Here is a 16687-nt window from a genome sequence, read left to right as displayed (position 1 = left end):
GTTCTAAAGGCGTGGTATACTACCTACTCGCACGCTGTAACATTTATACACACGATGCGTCCAACGCGGTAATTTTTTCGCAAGCCTGCGTCCTCTTACGAGACGCAGCCAGCGGGCTTCTAATTTTAAGGAGGTATCGCACTCACTGCGTTACTGCGCTTGTTGTACCGACTACATGATACACGTTTCATTTTCTCTCACAATAAGATGAAAAATAAAGATTTCGTGGGTACAGACGGTCGGAAATCATTTGTTTTAACGGCTAACGTTTCGGTCAAAGCTAAGGTCGACCTTCCTCAGAGTCTTTGACGAATATATAACATGCGGTAATTAATACATAATCTAATAATGAAACTCGACTATCATCATCGTGTGACTCACATGTTTGTAATTTTATGTACATGATTTTCCTTACAAATATGTAACTCACATGGTGATGATAGTCAAGTTTCATTGTTAGATTATGTATTAATTACTGCATGTTATATATCTACCATAGACTCTGAGGAAGGTTAACCTTTGCTTTCACCGAAACGTTAGCCGTTAAAACAAATATTTTCTGACCGTATATACCGACGAAATCTTTATTTCCCGTCTTGAATCAAATGACGGTCAATAAGTATTACACATCTACAAATAAGGGAAGATATAACTTGTGATAAACCATGGCATACAATCACGAACGGCTCGGACAACTCTTCCGCGTAAAGCGATAAATGTGATAACACATATATTTCTGTCATACACGGAGAGAAAAATCTGAGAAAAATTACCCTGCAGTTTTTGTTGATGCATGTTACAAAAATTATAGGTTTTTGTGAAAAAAAATTACTACCTTGCTTAAAAATTATGTATTTCGGCGACCCAAAATTTAAAATGTGACGACGCATTTTTCTGATGCAGCACGGTAAAAACTGCATTAGGTGTGTTTTACATCACGATTATAGTAACAGCAGGGTAATTTTTCTCAGATATTTCTCTCCGTGTACCCACGCTTATACCTTATTTAACAATGCAACGCTAGAGTTGAACTAAGAGATGCGAAATGATTATATACGAGTACCTATATCTATCATTTACTCCCAAGAGTGCTTTAAGTTAAGGCGAAAAACACTAATTCTCGTCCGCCAGCTAGACCGTATTTACGAATTTGTTGTTTAAAAAAAAACACGGACCCGGTCACGCTCTGCATAGTACAAATATCGTGTTGCAGCAGTATGCGTGCAAGTTGCTGTGAGCACAACACCAGATACTTGTAGAATTTGCGGCACCGTGAAAGCTGCAAATCACGTACAACTCAAAAGCTATCGAGTGTCGCCGATCCGCGAGCGATTGTGGTCAGTGGACCGAGGTCCGTGGCTTGCGACGCAGTCTTCTCCCAGCCGTCGCGTACGTCGGATGGGAATCTCTCCCAACTGTCGAAGCTTCTGTAATAGCTCACCGGTGTCCGCGTTGACTCGATCCGTCCCCGACAAAGGATCTCCCGTTCCCGCAGGACCGATGATAAAGGTCGTTGTACATACACCGTCGATCACCAGCACCACATAGATTAAAATTGCCGCCTGTTCGACCGATACTGCCTGTAACCCGTGAGATACAATGAGCATTAATCTGAAATTCGCGATTTCAAGATAAACTGCTTTGCGAGTACTTCCATTAATTCAAGTCTTCACATGAATTCGCATAAATATTGCAACGCTTTCGCTGAGGTTTGCTACTTACACCGGTGCGGTGTAGAGCTGGGGACATATTCTGTAACTCATAATCTGTACCGATGACAAAGGTGAAGAAAAACTCTATTTGGAATGACAAGAAAAGCAGTTTTGAACAAAAAAAATCTTACTCATGATAGGCAAAAAAGTTACAGAATAAGGACCCTGCACTGAGACAGTGGCCGCAGCTTACCTCCGTGTAATCTATACGCTATATCCGCTCTGGCTCTGCAGAAGCCCTATCCATAAAGGTAGACGCGGGGTCGGATACTTGGAGGACGGTCAGCTTCTCACCTGCTGGCTGTTCGGCATTTGCCGTAACTCTGTTTCATCTGGCGATTAAAGTTGTAGGTGGTCCCAGAAGGCATTTCGAACACATTGACGCGCGGACATTAATGAATTTCGCTCTCTTTGACAGGCGAGACGCTAGCAGCAGGAGAATCGGTATCCAGGATTAGCGGTAATCCAGAGTGACATTCTCGTCAGACTTCTACCCGAGACTCAGGATGACCGTGACGGAGAGCGGAGAGGGTAAGCAGGCCTCGGTTCCGGACCTTTACTCCCAGCTTCGAGGTGCCGCGGCCGAAATTGACGAACGCGCCTCCAGCGAGGAGTCGCAGTCAGCTGCGGTGAACGCGAACGGAATCGCCTCACTCCCTCGGGAAATCGGTCCCGCACCTACGGACGCCGAGCGGGGTGCTTCCATCCCGTCGTCGTACGGATGGTCAAATCCTCTTTCGAACGACGCGACGGTCGTCGGGGTTGCAGAGGAACTGGCACCGTTGAATCAAACCGCGAACCCGACGGTACTAAACGCACATGGCGGTGGTGCCTTGAAAAAGATGGTCGGCCCGATGTCGGCTGAGGTCAAGGCTGAGCCTCCGGACGGTGGGTGCAGAGCATGGGTGATTATGGTTGCCAGTTTCTTCGTTAATGGAATCATCCTGGGCGTGATTAATTCCGCTTCCGTCATCCACATACAGCTGGAAGGAATGCTCAAGAGTAGGAATGTAACTGGAGCGTCTTCCAAGGCCTGTGAGTCGTACATGTATAATATAAATCTATACTATAGCATATAGATCCCCGGTGCATCGCAGGGTAACGACCAGCTAAAAATAGCAACGTTTTTTTACCCGCCAAACAAGTAAACACATTTGGACATGCAAGCGTTCATTGCGTATCATTGCATATTTGTGTATATTTATCAAGTGTATCCAGAGATATTTTAAAAGGGGGTGCCCTGGACGATTTCGACGTCGTCGTACGTATCTCCAAATATCAAAGTTCACGCATGTCAAACGCGAAAAGGGACTTAAGGGAGCTTTCCAGTGTGACAGCCCGAAAAATCGCTGTTTTTCGCGATTTTTTTTTTTAAAGAAAAAATAATCTAATCGGTCTGGTTTTTTTTTTGTATATTAATTGGGTATTGAAGAATACTAAACAATTTTTCAAGATCGATTTATTTATTAATTAATATCTATAAAAATGATGAAACAATTGTTGCAGAAAATGCACTTGGATGTGGTGTCCACGTTGGGGGTCACAATTTTGATCTGAAACAAAAAACACAAAAAGATTATTGATCGGTATATAATTGGCTTTCGTGCTATGGAGGCTTTTTTCTTTTTTTTTTTTTTTGCAAAAATGGCGCCGGTTTGAACAAAAAGTATCGATTTTAGCATTTTTTTTGGCAGTTTTTTTTACAAAAAAATAGGAAGATGTCAAAAAAAAAAAAAAAGCTTCCATAGCACGATAAACAATGACGTTAAGAATATTGTGTAAAAAATTCAACTCGATAGCTTTAAAACTCTGCCCTCCAAGTTGGACACCGTTTTGAAAAATGCTGTTTCGAGAAAAACGCGTTCAAAGTTTCAAGTGAGGAAATTTTAGGTAAATCGTTTACTTACGGCCAATCAGCGATGCCAGGTCCGTACAATATCCCTTCTGCTTCTTCGAAAAGATCGTGCTCAATGGATTGTTCAGTCCGACGAGCTGTCCTCACCTCTTTGCTATCCAGGGACGCCTGGCGGTTTGCTTGGATGATGCGCGCATTCTTGTACTTAGCGGCGAAATGTGCGGCGCTCGGCCCTATCGTGCATCCCATCGTCTTCAAAATTTTTAAAATTGGGTCGTAACCTTCATTGAAGGTGCACACAGCACACTGCGTAGCGATTTCTACTATCTGCTTGCCGCAGAATACGTGCTTTGGGGCTAGTTGCCACACACAGTGATTGATTGATTTTCAAGAATTTAGCACGCCATCCGCTTTTTTTTTGAAAATTGAGTGCGACAAAAAAATAAGTCGCGCGACTAATTTACGGCTAATTAACGGCAAATTATGCAATAGTCCGAATACACATTTTCGACAATTGGCGAGCCAAGTTCATGTACGTGCAGGTAGGAACGAGACAATAGAAATAACAGTCGCACGGGCAGACGGCCGACGCGGCAGCTGTAGCGCTCCGTTGCCTTCTTCCAAAAAATGCTGTACAGTAACCGAAATAATCTGAATTTCGGCATGAAAATTTCAGGGAATATTCGGAAGAGTGTATACTATTCGATAAAGCAAAAAAAAAAAAATCGATTTTTTGAAAATTTCACACTGGAAAGCTCCCTTAACAGCCCTATTTTATACGCAATTCGGAATAAAAAGACTCCAATAAACTTTTCTTTGTTGTGGAAATAAAAAAAATAAAAATGGCGCGGATTCTACGAAATCGCGAAAGTAAATTCGTAGAATTCATGTCAATAATTTATTTCTGCGTCAAATGAAAATTTATTGGAGTGTTTTTGTCCAGAATTGCGTATAAAATTAGACTAATAAGCTCTTTTTTGCATTTGAGATACGTCAACGTCGAAATCAACCAGGGCACCCCCCTACACCCTTCTACATGTCCGCCCTTAGTTGTTTCTTACACTCCCTATCGCTCTCTTGCAATCGTCTACGTATTTTGTCCCGCCCGCTTGCGTTGATAATTGCAATATAACTTGAGCCTTTCCTCGTGATTTGAAACTAGAACACAGACGTTTATTGGCTGCTGTATAATTAATTATAGAATATCGGAATCTGCGGCCTCACAAGAAGCGACAAGTTTTACAAGAGGTACACCCTTCGCTCCTTAATCGTTAATTATTATCAATTTGTAACGCACAAGGAGAGGCTGATACGCGCATACACGCGCCACACACCATACATCTATAACATCACGGGTGGGATCAACGGCCTTGTTTATATTTACGTAATTTATTAATTAACAGTTTAATTGCTGTAGTTTTCCCGTATTATATATATCCTATCTCGATACTTAATGCCCCTCTCTTTTTACGTACCACGCTAACTTTCTTATCGGCAAGCTGAACAAGAGTCGGGTATAGTTCAATGCAAATTGAACGCACAATATTGTTAGGCAATTGTTTGCATTCGTATCTTAATTTCGCCCTGTATTCGTTGTATTCGTCAAAAACATCAAGTATGCGGAAGAAAGAATATTCCACGAAACAGTCGTTCCGTAATTTTTGCATGGGATTGTAATTGGGGAAGAAGTTTTCCATCAATTACTTTGTTGCCCACATATAATATTGGTGCGGGCGATAACGAAGAAATTTTATCGTCTCTTGAAGTATTTGGTATAATTCTGCAATTTCGCGGACAATCTTTTATTTTCGACCGAACAATTGCGAACGTTTTAACTTCGGCCTGGTGCAATCTTGGCTTCTAAGCTTTTCATTCGTTACTCCATCCAGACTCTCGTACCCATCGAAAATTTCGTGCAATTTGTATTTTATACCAAGCACGATATAGCTCTCAATCACTTCGATTTTTAATTGCCTACGTAAATAATTATATCCACTACCTGTATAAGTGTCGCGACGAAATAGTTACGAGTGTTTTCTGGAAAAAGAAAAATAGAAACAATTAAGCATAGAATATTGAAGTTCGGATCTTCGCATGGACGAAAACTTCTGGTCAAATTTGGAATTTTAAGGCACGAACGAACGTGTCTGGGACGGTCGTAAACAACATGGATAATATTAGATGGGGGGGGGGGGGGGGGTTAAAGTAAAGAGTCCAAAAGTCCATCCGGCGGTGAACGACGCCCGCGTTATCATTGAGGCAAATGGCTATCGTCGCATCAATCATACTACAAGACAACGCAATTCTATGTACCTACCCAATGCAAACTAGCTCGCATACACTGTGCATCTTTATAGTTTATTATTATTATCATTATAACTATCATTATTGTACACATTGGTACACCGCGATGATTCGCCAAATGCTGTTACATTACCGAGCAAACGCTGGCAACTTATTATAACTCACCCGTATCTACAACAGATCCTCGACTCCATGTCGACGTCGACGTTGACGTAGATATACAACAGGAGCCCAACAACTTGTTGATCTTCGTATAGAATCGATCATCGGTCCATGCGTCACGGAGTTATCTCGTGACTCGTGCGGCTTTTCCTATAATATCGTTCGCGGAACACCTCCCACCTACCATAACTACCCTGGTTATTATATTATATGTGTGCACAACAAAATTTATACATACATACATATATTTCCTCACGAAGGAGGAAGCGTAGTCCATTTGAAAGATTATAATAATATTGTGTTGTAGCTGGTATTACGTTACTCTGTTGGTATCGATTACTGCACTACTACAGTGAAAATTGGGTTAGATGCTGAGTAAATGGTACCTATCGGGACGACCAAGCTTAAAATTAGTATTCCCATAGGTGCGAGTACCTAACAACGGGTATTACGTCGTCAATTTAATGTAGCCGTAGTGGTGGCTTGTCTCCGTTTGAACTATGGGCGATTAGCAATTCCTAGCACCAATTGTGCACGAGTTGACCAGGATATCAGGCGGGGGCGTACTACATAAGCATGCCATGTCTTTATTTATACCGGCTCGGCTTATTATGTTGCCACTGCAGACGGGTGGTGGAATAATTATCTTTGCATAATATTCGCAAAAACGGTTCTTTCATTACCGTAGTTTAACACTGGCAAATCATTACCGAATAACGACGCGACGAAGCAGCAAGTATTGGGGGAAGGTATCACGGTGGCGTGTGGAGCGCGAACACTTAATGATGAAATATAAAAAATCAATTCATTACTGATACTTGATGTAAATTTATGATTTATCTTAACGATAAGCGACTAACAATGAAAGAAATTGAATTGGTAGAGACATTACTTGACCCCAATTACGATTAACGAACGTTTAATTTACGATTAATTCAGGTCTAACATAATCGTCATTTAGGACTGCACGAGGCATTCACCCGGCGGCATGAGAATGGCAACCAAATTTAGTAGTGAAATTAGCCAATTAAATAGGCAACGCCCTACCGAAAGAATTGCCATTTTGGATCACTAAGAAGTATAAGGCCTTTACTTCCTTGTATACTTGTCGTTAATCTTGCGTTCCAGATCTTGCTGGTGCCGAATAACTAATTGGCTATGAAAAAATTCAATCACAGTACGTTTCGATGCATTCGAAACTGTTCGCGCCGGATTTATGAGCAAAAGAATCGCTCTCGAATTCCAACAAGCAGTGATTATACCGATTACAATTTACTCCGTTGCATCTTTCTATAAATTCTCTAAGGTATAATTACGAAGCTGCGTTTTGTATCCATCCAAATTCAAGGGAGAGTTTAGAAGAAAATTTAACGCATATGAAAAGTTGGTTGCATCGAATCGAAGATGCAAGCGCTGGACGGACACAAATACGTGTCAATAATTTAAGCGCCAAATCCAATCAGACAATCTGGCAATCGTTATCTGCGACAACTTGCGATACATTTTTCGATCTCGCTTTAACAGTCAGTCCCTGTGCTTTTGTAGTAGTATCCGAATAGGAATACTTATTTATCGTCGTATTGGGTATGAAAGATATAGCTTTACTCGTTGCCTGTAACGCGAGCACGCCACAGATATTAAAGTTTATCACGTGCCTAAATCAACTTCCTTCGATCAGGGTCATCGTAAATCTTTTTTTTATCTCATGTTTTACAATACCAACACATGAATGTTACATCTGACTTGGTTGATTTCATTACCGAGGGCTTCGTATTTCCTATATGTATGTATCTAGCTGCAGAGGAAACAAAACCGCGTCTAGATTGGTAACAGAATAAACCGAGCCTAGTGGACACGTATGCATATGTATAATAGATCTCGCCTTGACAATCATGAATTTGTCGTGCATATATATATATGTATATTATGTATACTATGTATACTTATGAAACATTCGATGGACCCGCACCGCATTCTGCAGAGATACGATATTATTTAGAATATATTCCGAACAAGACGTCAGAGTGAATTACGTGATGAAATCACATTGCCTTGGATTTCCTCTCTTGTGAGTTTTTTGTCACCATTATCGACGAAACGATATATTAGCTTCCCGGAGACACCCTACGGTGTTTAATTGCCACTTATTGTCTGTTTTCAAGTAGTTATAGCAAATTGCCAGGTCGCCTCCTTGAGACATGGCTGGAGACTCGACGATGACGAAGTATAGAGATATACACAGACGTATGTAAAAACTCCATATAACTAGGCATATGGGGAAATCCACTGACCGAAATCCTGACTCTCTCTAAACCGGTTCAGATTTTGTAAAATGTTTTTATTATTTCATGAAAGTATTGTGATTATTGGTACATTTTTTATTCGAAGACGTTTAAAGACGATAGCTGCCGATAAAATGTATGAAAGCGCTTCAGAATGGAAATTTTTGTGCCTTATAGCTTTTTCTGTACGACCTATGGTTTTCGATTTATACTTCACTTAAACTTGGACGTTGGCGATTGGCGAATATTATTATATTTCATCGGCTGCTATCGTATAATCGTTCTTGAATAAAAATTCACAGAAATCACGCACTCTTACGATGTAGCAAAAATATTTCACAATGTTTGAACTGGCTTTGAGAGGGTCAAGATTTAGGTCAGGTCGATTATACCACGTAGAATTTCCCATGTACCTTGTGCCTTGCGTTGAATGAATTTCTCATTTGATGAACAGATTTTCTTTCAGTTTCTTTGCAGACGCTCATCCGTGCGATAACTCCTCTCATAATAACTCTATATATTTGAGAATTACGAAAGACATTTATGGGCAAGTGATCATTTGTAAATCGTATAAAGTGACACTTTTATCGCTGGAATATATATATCTGCAGAGCGATATGCGACTTTGATTGCTCGAAATCGGAGTTGGCCCGGGGTTATCCATGTTCTTGAACTTGAATACGTTTTGCACAAATCTGAAATATTGCATATAAAAATGCTCACTCTTAGTTATGTCTGTCATTATTCCGACCTCACAGTTTTTTTCTTGATATTAACAGCAATTTCGCGACATAGCTTTTCGATCACCCTCTACTCGAGCAAGGATGAGGAGAGGCGGCCCTATTCGGAGGGCCTCTATGCGGACGGGGTACTGTACTTCTATCACTCATATTATGTAGCGATTAGAATTTTTAGGAACACACATATATCACAACATCTTTACATGACGATTGTGGAGTGTGAGTTTCACTTATCATCAACACTTAGATTTGTTTGAAGCACATGTATAGTATACATATTGCATATGTTACACAAATGATGGTGCGACAATCTTGGGCCGTCCAGAGATTATCTCCGTTTCTTCCTCGATGATCGATGGCCTTCTTATCTGATCATGGCTCAAGTGATTACTGCTTACACATGTACTTTCCATCGTCTATACTGAGTAATGATAGTTCAGGAAAACATGATTTTTACGCATCCATATTTGTAAGCAAGTATCTACTGTATATAGATATACCTACTTATGTTTCCTCTGTTTTGCAGCCCTAGTGACTTCCTTGGCGATTGGTATGATGTTCCTTATGTCACCGGTCGCCGGTATTCTCACGGATAAAATTGGGGTACAAATGACGACCCTCCTTGGTGGTGGCCTCGCGACGTTGGGATTGTTTATATCTTCCTTTATTTGGCAGAAGGTCTGATTTCGTTTATTTTATTTCGAAATTCAATGAAAAACGTAGGCACGAGAAAAAATAAATCAAAGTTGTATGAAACACACTGGGACGGTAAATTATCGCGTTTAATTGCAGATAGAGGTCATGTACTTAACGTACGCTATAATGTATGGTCTGGGTGCTAGCCTCGCTTACACACCTAGTCTGGTCATCCTTGGTCACTATTTCAAGCGACGATCGGGTCTGGTAAATGGCATTGTGACGGCGGGTAGTTCCGCCTTCACGGTTGCCATGCCGTACGTCATGCAAGCTCTACTTGACAGCGTTGGCATGAAGGGTTTGCTTATTAGTCTGGCCGCCCTTACCGCGGGTGTCATGGCTTGCGCCGTACTATTCAAGCCTTTGCTACGTGAGTATATAGGAAAAACGTAATCCAATTCCACGTATCATTTAGAGTATATGTAACCCAAGTATTTGGATTCCTCGATTTGAGAATAATAGAAAAAAAAATTTTACGTTCATGCCAATAATGAAACTCTTGACAGTAGCTAAGGATTGCATTGTGAATGTTGTTGATGCGCCCTAAACTGTGCAGCGCCATCATCGTCACCCGAAAGATGTGCCGCAGGCCGTTTCAACTTCCAATTAAAACTGAAAGAGGTGATCAACATCTCAATGTGGAAGAGGAAACGCTACGTCATTTGGGCTACCGCAATTCCCTTAGCACTTTTCGGGCAAGTTAAACCTGATACAATATTTTCATTAATAGAAATAAACAATGTGTGCTGAATTAAAAGAGTTCTGTCATGTAGTAGTTGTAGATCCATGAAACAGCAGAGCGCTACGCACGTGTCTGTTATGCTTGAACCAAGATCCTTGTGCATCATCTACATCTGCGTAATTTATTCGAATATTGAAGATAATGTAATAAAGATCGTTAATTATTGTCGACTCTGCAGATACTTTGTGCCATACGTTCACATTGGTGCGTTCGTGAAGAAAAATTTTGCTGGACACGACGAAAAGTTGCCCGTAATGTGCATCGCTATCACGTCTGGAGTGGGGCGCCTTCTGTTCGGATTCGTAGCCGATTTGCCACGTGTGAACCGTATACTTTTGCAACAGGTATGTGCTCACAGTGATATATTCTACACATCGGTTTAACAGAGGAAGGTGGTTACAAACCAGCCGCCTTAAAAAAGAAAAAATGAATAATTGGCATTTTCTTGGGAAGCCGAGTAAGACAAGACCGAATTTTGCGGCTCTTTACTAGAAATAATAAAAGTCTGCTCCCCGAAAAATTTCAAGTCCCAGACTTAGCCTCACCTTCCTCTATGATAAAAATGACAATTGTTTTGCCTGACGAAGGATTGATCTGGATTGAGCTTATTGTTAGAGGTTTCTTCTCAGTTGTCCTCTGCCCGCATTAACTTTAGATAGAAGACCAATAAATTCATGAAAGTATCACCTCCCTTTCGACCGAATATTTCAGGGGTAAGAATCATTTTTATTCTTAGATTTCGTTCGTCACCATTGGTCTCCTGACAATGCTGTTACCTGTGACCAATTCCTTCAACCTACTGCTAGTAATTTCTCTTGGAATGGGGCTGGTTGACGGGTGCTTCATTTCTCTTCTGGGTCCAATTGCATTCGATATATGCGGTCAAAAGGACGCTAGTCAGGCAATTGGATTTTTGCTGGGAATGTGCTCTGTACCGCTGACTGTTGGGCCACCGATCGCCGGATATTTGTTCGATTCCCAAGGTGAGTAAATTTAATTTTATTTGATTCAAACATTCAGATAGCGGATGTACCGGACATATTATAAATTCTGGGTATAATGGTATTATCGTATCAGTACCGGCTGATTATGCTACTGACCTTTTAGGCTCATACACCTTGGCATTCATTTTGGCTGGCGTTCCTCCGATCGTTGGTGCGATTGTAATGTTCTTGGTGAGGTTCGTCGACGATAACACGACCGGCTGTGGGAAAGACGAAACTGAACCATCCGAATGCTTGCATCAGCCCTTGGCACAACCCGCTTGGCAAAACGGTTAGTGGAACCTATTACTCTCATGGCATGCGGAGTTTACCTTCTCGCTGTCTTTTTCATATCGCTATGCTCAATACTATCATTTATCCCTTTACCATTTCTTCTATATGGTATTTACATGGTTTACGCATGAAGTATACACTTTATGTGCTTATGGGGGCTGCTAGATTAGCTCATGTTTGCGAATGGTTCTAACAGCTGGTATTGAAAACGTGTCTGCACGTCCACCTTCGTGACGAATGTTAAACAAAATTCGTTAGAAACGCTACAACTCAAGTCGTGGGCAAAAGTGAATACTAGAAAATCTGTAATTTACGGTGTAAACTGGGGTGGGTAACGTACCTGTACGGATTTATCTGTCCCTCCGCTAAAGTCGAGCGGTCCAGGCCAGGACGTGAATTTGTTGCGGTGGTTCACTTGATACCTTCGCAGGAAACGGAATAAAGTTGGGCCTGGGCGGAGCTAGGGAAGAACCCTGGAGCTGCCAAACTAACCACATTGGCGATGAGTTTGGGAAACGGATCGACGATAGTGTTAGGAGGTGCTCGTCGTATCGCTATGACCGCTACTACTACTTCTACCGCAATTGCAAGCGGCAGAACATGCATAAAACAACCTCATTGACACCCGATCGTCCGCGACGAGGCTGTCAACTTGTGCCGCACGATATTGCACGATATTCGGAAAGTGAACCCCTACTTCTCTGTACAACGTCTACATCGTGTAGCAATAAGGGCGCGAAGTGGAATTGGTCTTTACATGACTATCGTGACGATTACCGCGACTGGCATTATTCGGAAAATAGTTTGTGTCAGCGGGAGTTCTAGAAATTTGGGATAACTTCGCTTCTTTTGTAAACACTCAGAATTTCGCTACTGTGACAGTCCTTTCAGGAAAGAAGATCCTGCCGAATGAATCTTATAAAGTGCGCACTCCATACGAATAGACGCTGACAAACGTATTGATATTCTCTACTTGTTTTTCTACCTTATGTAAATAAACTGCTTTATTTGTATTTTTATAACTACTTGCCCTTTTTTCCCCATATAAACTTTTTTCTACGTATTCACTCGTATTATTGTACATATGTCTGTAGACGTGCGGCGTGTTTGCATAATACGTTTATGCATATACGTGTGTTTTTGCCCGTGTTGCAGCTTACCTCTTGAAATGTCTTTATTCGGCTTTCGATTCTTCATACAGCTGGTAACTTCTTTTTAACAATAAGGCTAACCGTTCTACCGCGTGGAAAGAAATTCCCAAGTTCAGAAATTAGTTAAGCCTTTACGTACATGTGCTTGTATCTGAAAATCTGTTTTTCTAATCTAATTTTTACGTCTATCGAGCAGGCATTGAAATTGCCCTAGGTGAAAAGATGCACTGGTTTTTAATGAATAATGAGTAGTAAACAAAACATGAAATTTTGGCTACTTCATTTTGAGGTGAATCGTAAATTTATTTTGATTACAGAAGGAAAGGAGCTTCAAGATATGAGCAGAAATGGCGAAGCTGCAAAATCTCCGTAATTCATGAAGAAACTACCGATTTCAATCTTGTTTCGTCCCTCTTACAGAGTTAGATTAGTTAGCTTGTAATTAGTAAATGATGTTTAAACGCCTATCATTAAACGATAGAAGCAGGATGGGAGATCTATATACTATCGGGATGTGCTTAATATGTACGGGAGAGAGAATTTGAAAATGGAAGATGATTTATGCCGTTTGGCGATAGTTGTAACAAGTACAAAATCCCTCTACGAACATTAGAGCATACTAATGGTAGATAGACAAGATAGGTAGAAAAGGTTTTATAGGTGATCAGACGGAGCTTTGAAAATGCGAAATAATATGAGAATTTCGGTTAGTTTTTAGTCTGCACTCCGCAACCAATGATTTGGTCAGACTGATCGGTTCGCTGACTGAACAAAGCGCCAGCCCGTCTATGGTGCGAATCGGAAAGTAAATTTTACTCTCGATGATTCATTGCCTATGCTTGATCGATGCAAGACTTACGAATTGTCAAGGTGTGCAACTTGCAATCTTGAAAGTACAGATGGATAGTTAATCGTTGGGTAACAATTAGCGTAACTACCGAGCAACAGGATGATTACATGATTGTTACCATTATTTTTTATACCCAATTGATTGCTGTGAAGATGGTTTTCTGATTGGAAAAAAAAACATATGCAAGTTATATATACAAGTTAAAATATTGAAATTATAAAATTTGTTGAATTACTGCATTTAACATTTATTAAACAGTACAACAAGGCGTAACTGCCGATATTGAAAGTGCATTTATGGATTTTTATCTAATGATAATATGCGCGATTCAGGGTGGTCCTTAAAACGGTTATCTTTGAATTTTGATTGTCTCACCCCCCAAATCGACCTTCCCCATTTAACTCTTTTCAAGTGTACGGTAAATCTACCAAACAGATTTCAAAGAAATTCGATACAGGGGGGTTTGCTTGGATTGCTGATTACGAATCTGGACCCGAAATTTAAAAAGTCAAAATAGTGGATCCAATATGGCAATATCAAGTGAGCTTGGGATGTTTGTCCGCCACATTGGATACGCCATTTTTAATTTCGAAATCTCGAGTCCAGATTCGTAATTAGCGACCCGAGCAACCCCCCCCCCCCCCCCCTGTATCAAATTTCATCGAAATTCGTTTAGTAGATTTACTGGTCCCTTGAAACGGATTAAACGGGGAAAACAACCCTCTGGCGGCACGAGTTTGAAGTTGCGATAAAAATCTGAAAAATTTAAGGAATTATTTTTGAATTATTTGGAGCCAATGTGGGGGATGAAACAGTAGAAATTCAAAAATGTCTTTTTTAAGGACCACTCCAATGCGCAAAGTGCAACATGTGTTACGTAACGTAATAGCGATGGCATTTAAAATAGTACCTAATACCGAGGGTAACGATAACGACGATAATGTTAATCATACAGGTGATAGATAATTAATGTAATAATTAGTAGTGACTATTTGGTTTATGTGCATAACGCACACCAGAGTATCCTGAAATGCTTTTAGACTATCGGGTCATCGTTTATCTGCAAATTCATAGATTAAAGTAATAATAATCGCAACTGCATAATATTATGTACAAATAACATACTTACAATGAAACTGTGCAGTATATCATGTGAAACCAACGACAGTTCCGACGGCGAGTCGTAATCATTATTTCTACTGTGAATAATTTATTACTTCCCTTACCTCCAAAAAACAACATTTGCTACTGAGTATCTGTGTCGAGACAATAGAAATATTCTGTACATACGTGAGGCGGAACTACGTATAATACATCATTTTCGTGGATCACGCTGAATCGCGTTATACTTTTGTTCTTTCTCTTTTTTACAAGCGTATTTTGCGCTTCAGCCCTGCGATTAATCGAAAAGTACTTAAGCTGTGGTATACATTGAAATTGTGTACATATCTAGATAGTATATGCTATACATATCATTCCAATCGCTTATCATATTGTGGTTGCTGTCGTTATAATAGTTTTCATTATTGTTGTTATTATCGGTGTCATTATTTTCGTCATCTCTGTCGTCGTTATTGTTGTTCTTATCGTTGCTGTTGTTGTCGCGGTTGTTGTTACAATTGTTGTTATTCTTATTTTCATCCTCATGGTTTGTTGAATTATGTCAAAGTTTGAATTGTGTTATACACCTGCATATCAAACTCTACTTATTATAGGTTTATACGTAATATACGTGACAATTTGCTTACGGGTGAAAAGTGGAGTTTAAAATAATGTATTTTTACTATCCAGCAATAAATATATGTGTCTACCACGTTTTCGTTATCCAGATGAATGAAGAAGAGTATAATATATCTATACTATATGTGCTTGCGTATGGTATAATGCATATAATTAGTTTGGCTATTTGGTTTATGTGCATAACGCCAACGGAATATCCTGAAATGTTTTTAGACTATTGGGATACTGTTGAATGTTTTTTTTTTTTAACTCAAATCCGGGACAAAAGGAACCGTTCTGCAATCGGCGGGTAATCAATATCGTCATTTTGTCCCGGATGGGTGGTAAAGGACTTTTATCCCGACTCAGCTGTAATAGCTACTTCATTGACCTGAAAAGCGGGACAAATATTGCATACAATTCCCTCTCAAACTTCTTTTTTCCCCGCGTTTGCGGGAAAAAAAGTATCACTTTTCCTCCGCTAAAGGGGCAACCACGTTTCAAGTCAATAAAGGGGCCACTGTAAGTCGCGAATAAAATCCTACATGCACCACGGGAATAAAACCGATTATCCCCTTGTTACGTAATGTATAATACTACCGCACCCCACGGGCCAGGGGCCTTTTTGCCCTCGGATGTTTGGCATTACTCGTTTCCCGTTCCCAATACGCACTCGCTTCGCTCGAACTTACAAGCCTACGAATCGCACTGCAAACTCTACAGGCGGGTAAAAAAGACACACTTCTCGCCCTTGGTAGACAATGTGCCAAAAAAAAAAAAAAAAATTACAGCTGTTATATTTTCAAAGCTTTACATTTCTACTTCCACGGAAATCTCTGACGCTGGCGTACATACATGTCTACTGATATTAGGAGGCTTTACTTGCCCCTTTATAATATAATAATAATAATGATGGTGAAAATTGTAATAGCGATAACAGACTGTTTTATCAGAATCAGAATTATGCGATTACCAATGCTACATTCCCGTGCATAATGGCGTAGGAAAAATCTAATCGAATGAACCTCTAAATACAGATATCGCGCCTGCAGCTACCCGGTGTATATTTTAGTACCCTAGTGTAACATATATATAGAGGGTGCGACGGTAACGGGAACATGCGGTTATATTTAGTAATCGGTTTGTTTGCGTTCGCACGGGCTGGAAAGGAAAGAGCAGGGGGGGGGGGAGACTAGT

General features: G+C 40.4%; 1 protein-coding gene across 6 annotated transcripts in view; it reads left to right on the top strand.

Moving 5' to 3' along the window:
• LOC124301626 (monocarboxylate transporter 10) overlaps nucleotides 1-16687 on the top strand; it is a 35232-nt gene that overhangs the window by 1105 nt on the left and 17440 nt on the right. For 3 of the 6 annotated variants that reach the window (XM_046756942.1, XM_046756941.1, XM_046756939.1), the window contains exons 2-9: nucleotides 2131-2747; nucleotides 9582-9733; nucleotides 9848-10121; nucleotides 10308-10446; nucleotides 10672-10837; nucleotides 11230-11476; nucleotides 11601-11768; nucleotides 12201-12783. In XM_046756942.1, the coding sequence (XP_046612898.1) occupies nucleotides 2219-2747; nucleotides 9582-9733; nucleotides 9848-10121; nucleotides 10308-10446; nucleotides 10672-10837; nucleotides 11230-11476; nucleotides 11601-11768; nucleotides 12201-12595 (2070 nt within the window). In that variant the 5' untranslated portion in view covers nucleotides 2131-2218 and the 3' untranslated portion in view covers nucleotides 12596-12783. Of the gene's footprint in view, nucleotides 1-945; nucleotides 1510-2130; nucleotides 2748-9581; nucleotides 9734-9847; nucleotides 10122-10307; nucleotides 10447-10671; nucleotides 10838-11229; nucleotides 11477-11600; nucleotides 11769-12200; nucleotides 12784-13238; nucleotides 13465-16687 lie in introns of those variants that run through there. The other 3 variants (XM_046756940.1, XM_046756943.1, XM_046756944.1) reach the window with 3 other exon arrangements.

This window comes from Neodiprion virginianus, chromosome 3 (assembly GCF_021901495.1).
Source record: "Neodiprion virginianus isolate iyNeoVirg1 chromosome 3, iyNeoVirg1.1, whole genome shotgun sequence".
Taxonomy (NCBI): Eukaryota; Metazoa; Arthropoda; class Insecta; order Hymenoptera; family Diprionidae; genus Neodiprion; species Neodiprion virginianus.
The sequence above is the reverse complement of the archived record's forward strand: the minus strand, read 5'-3'. Positions and strand labels throughout refer to the sequence as shown.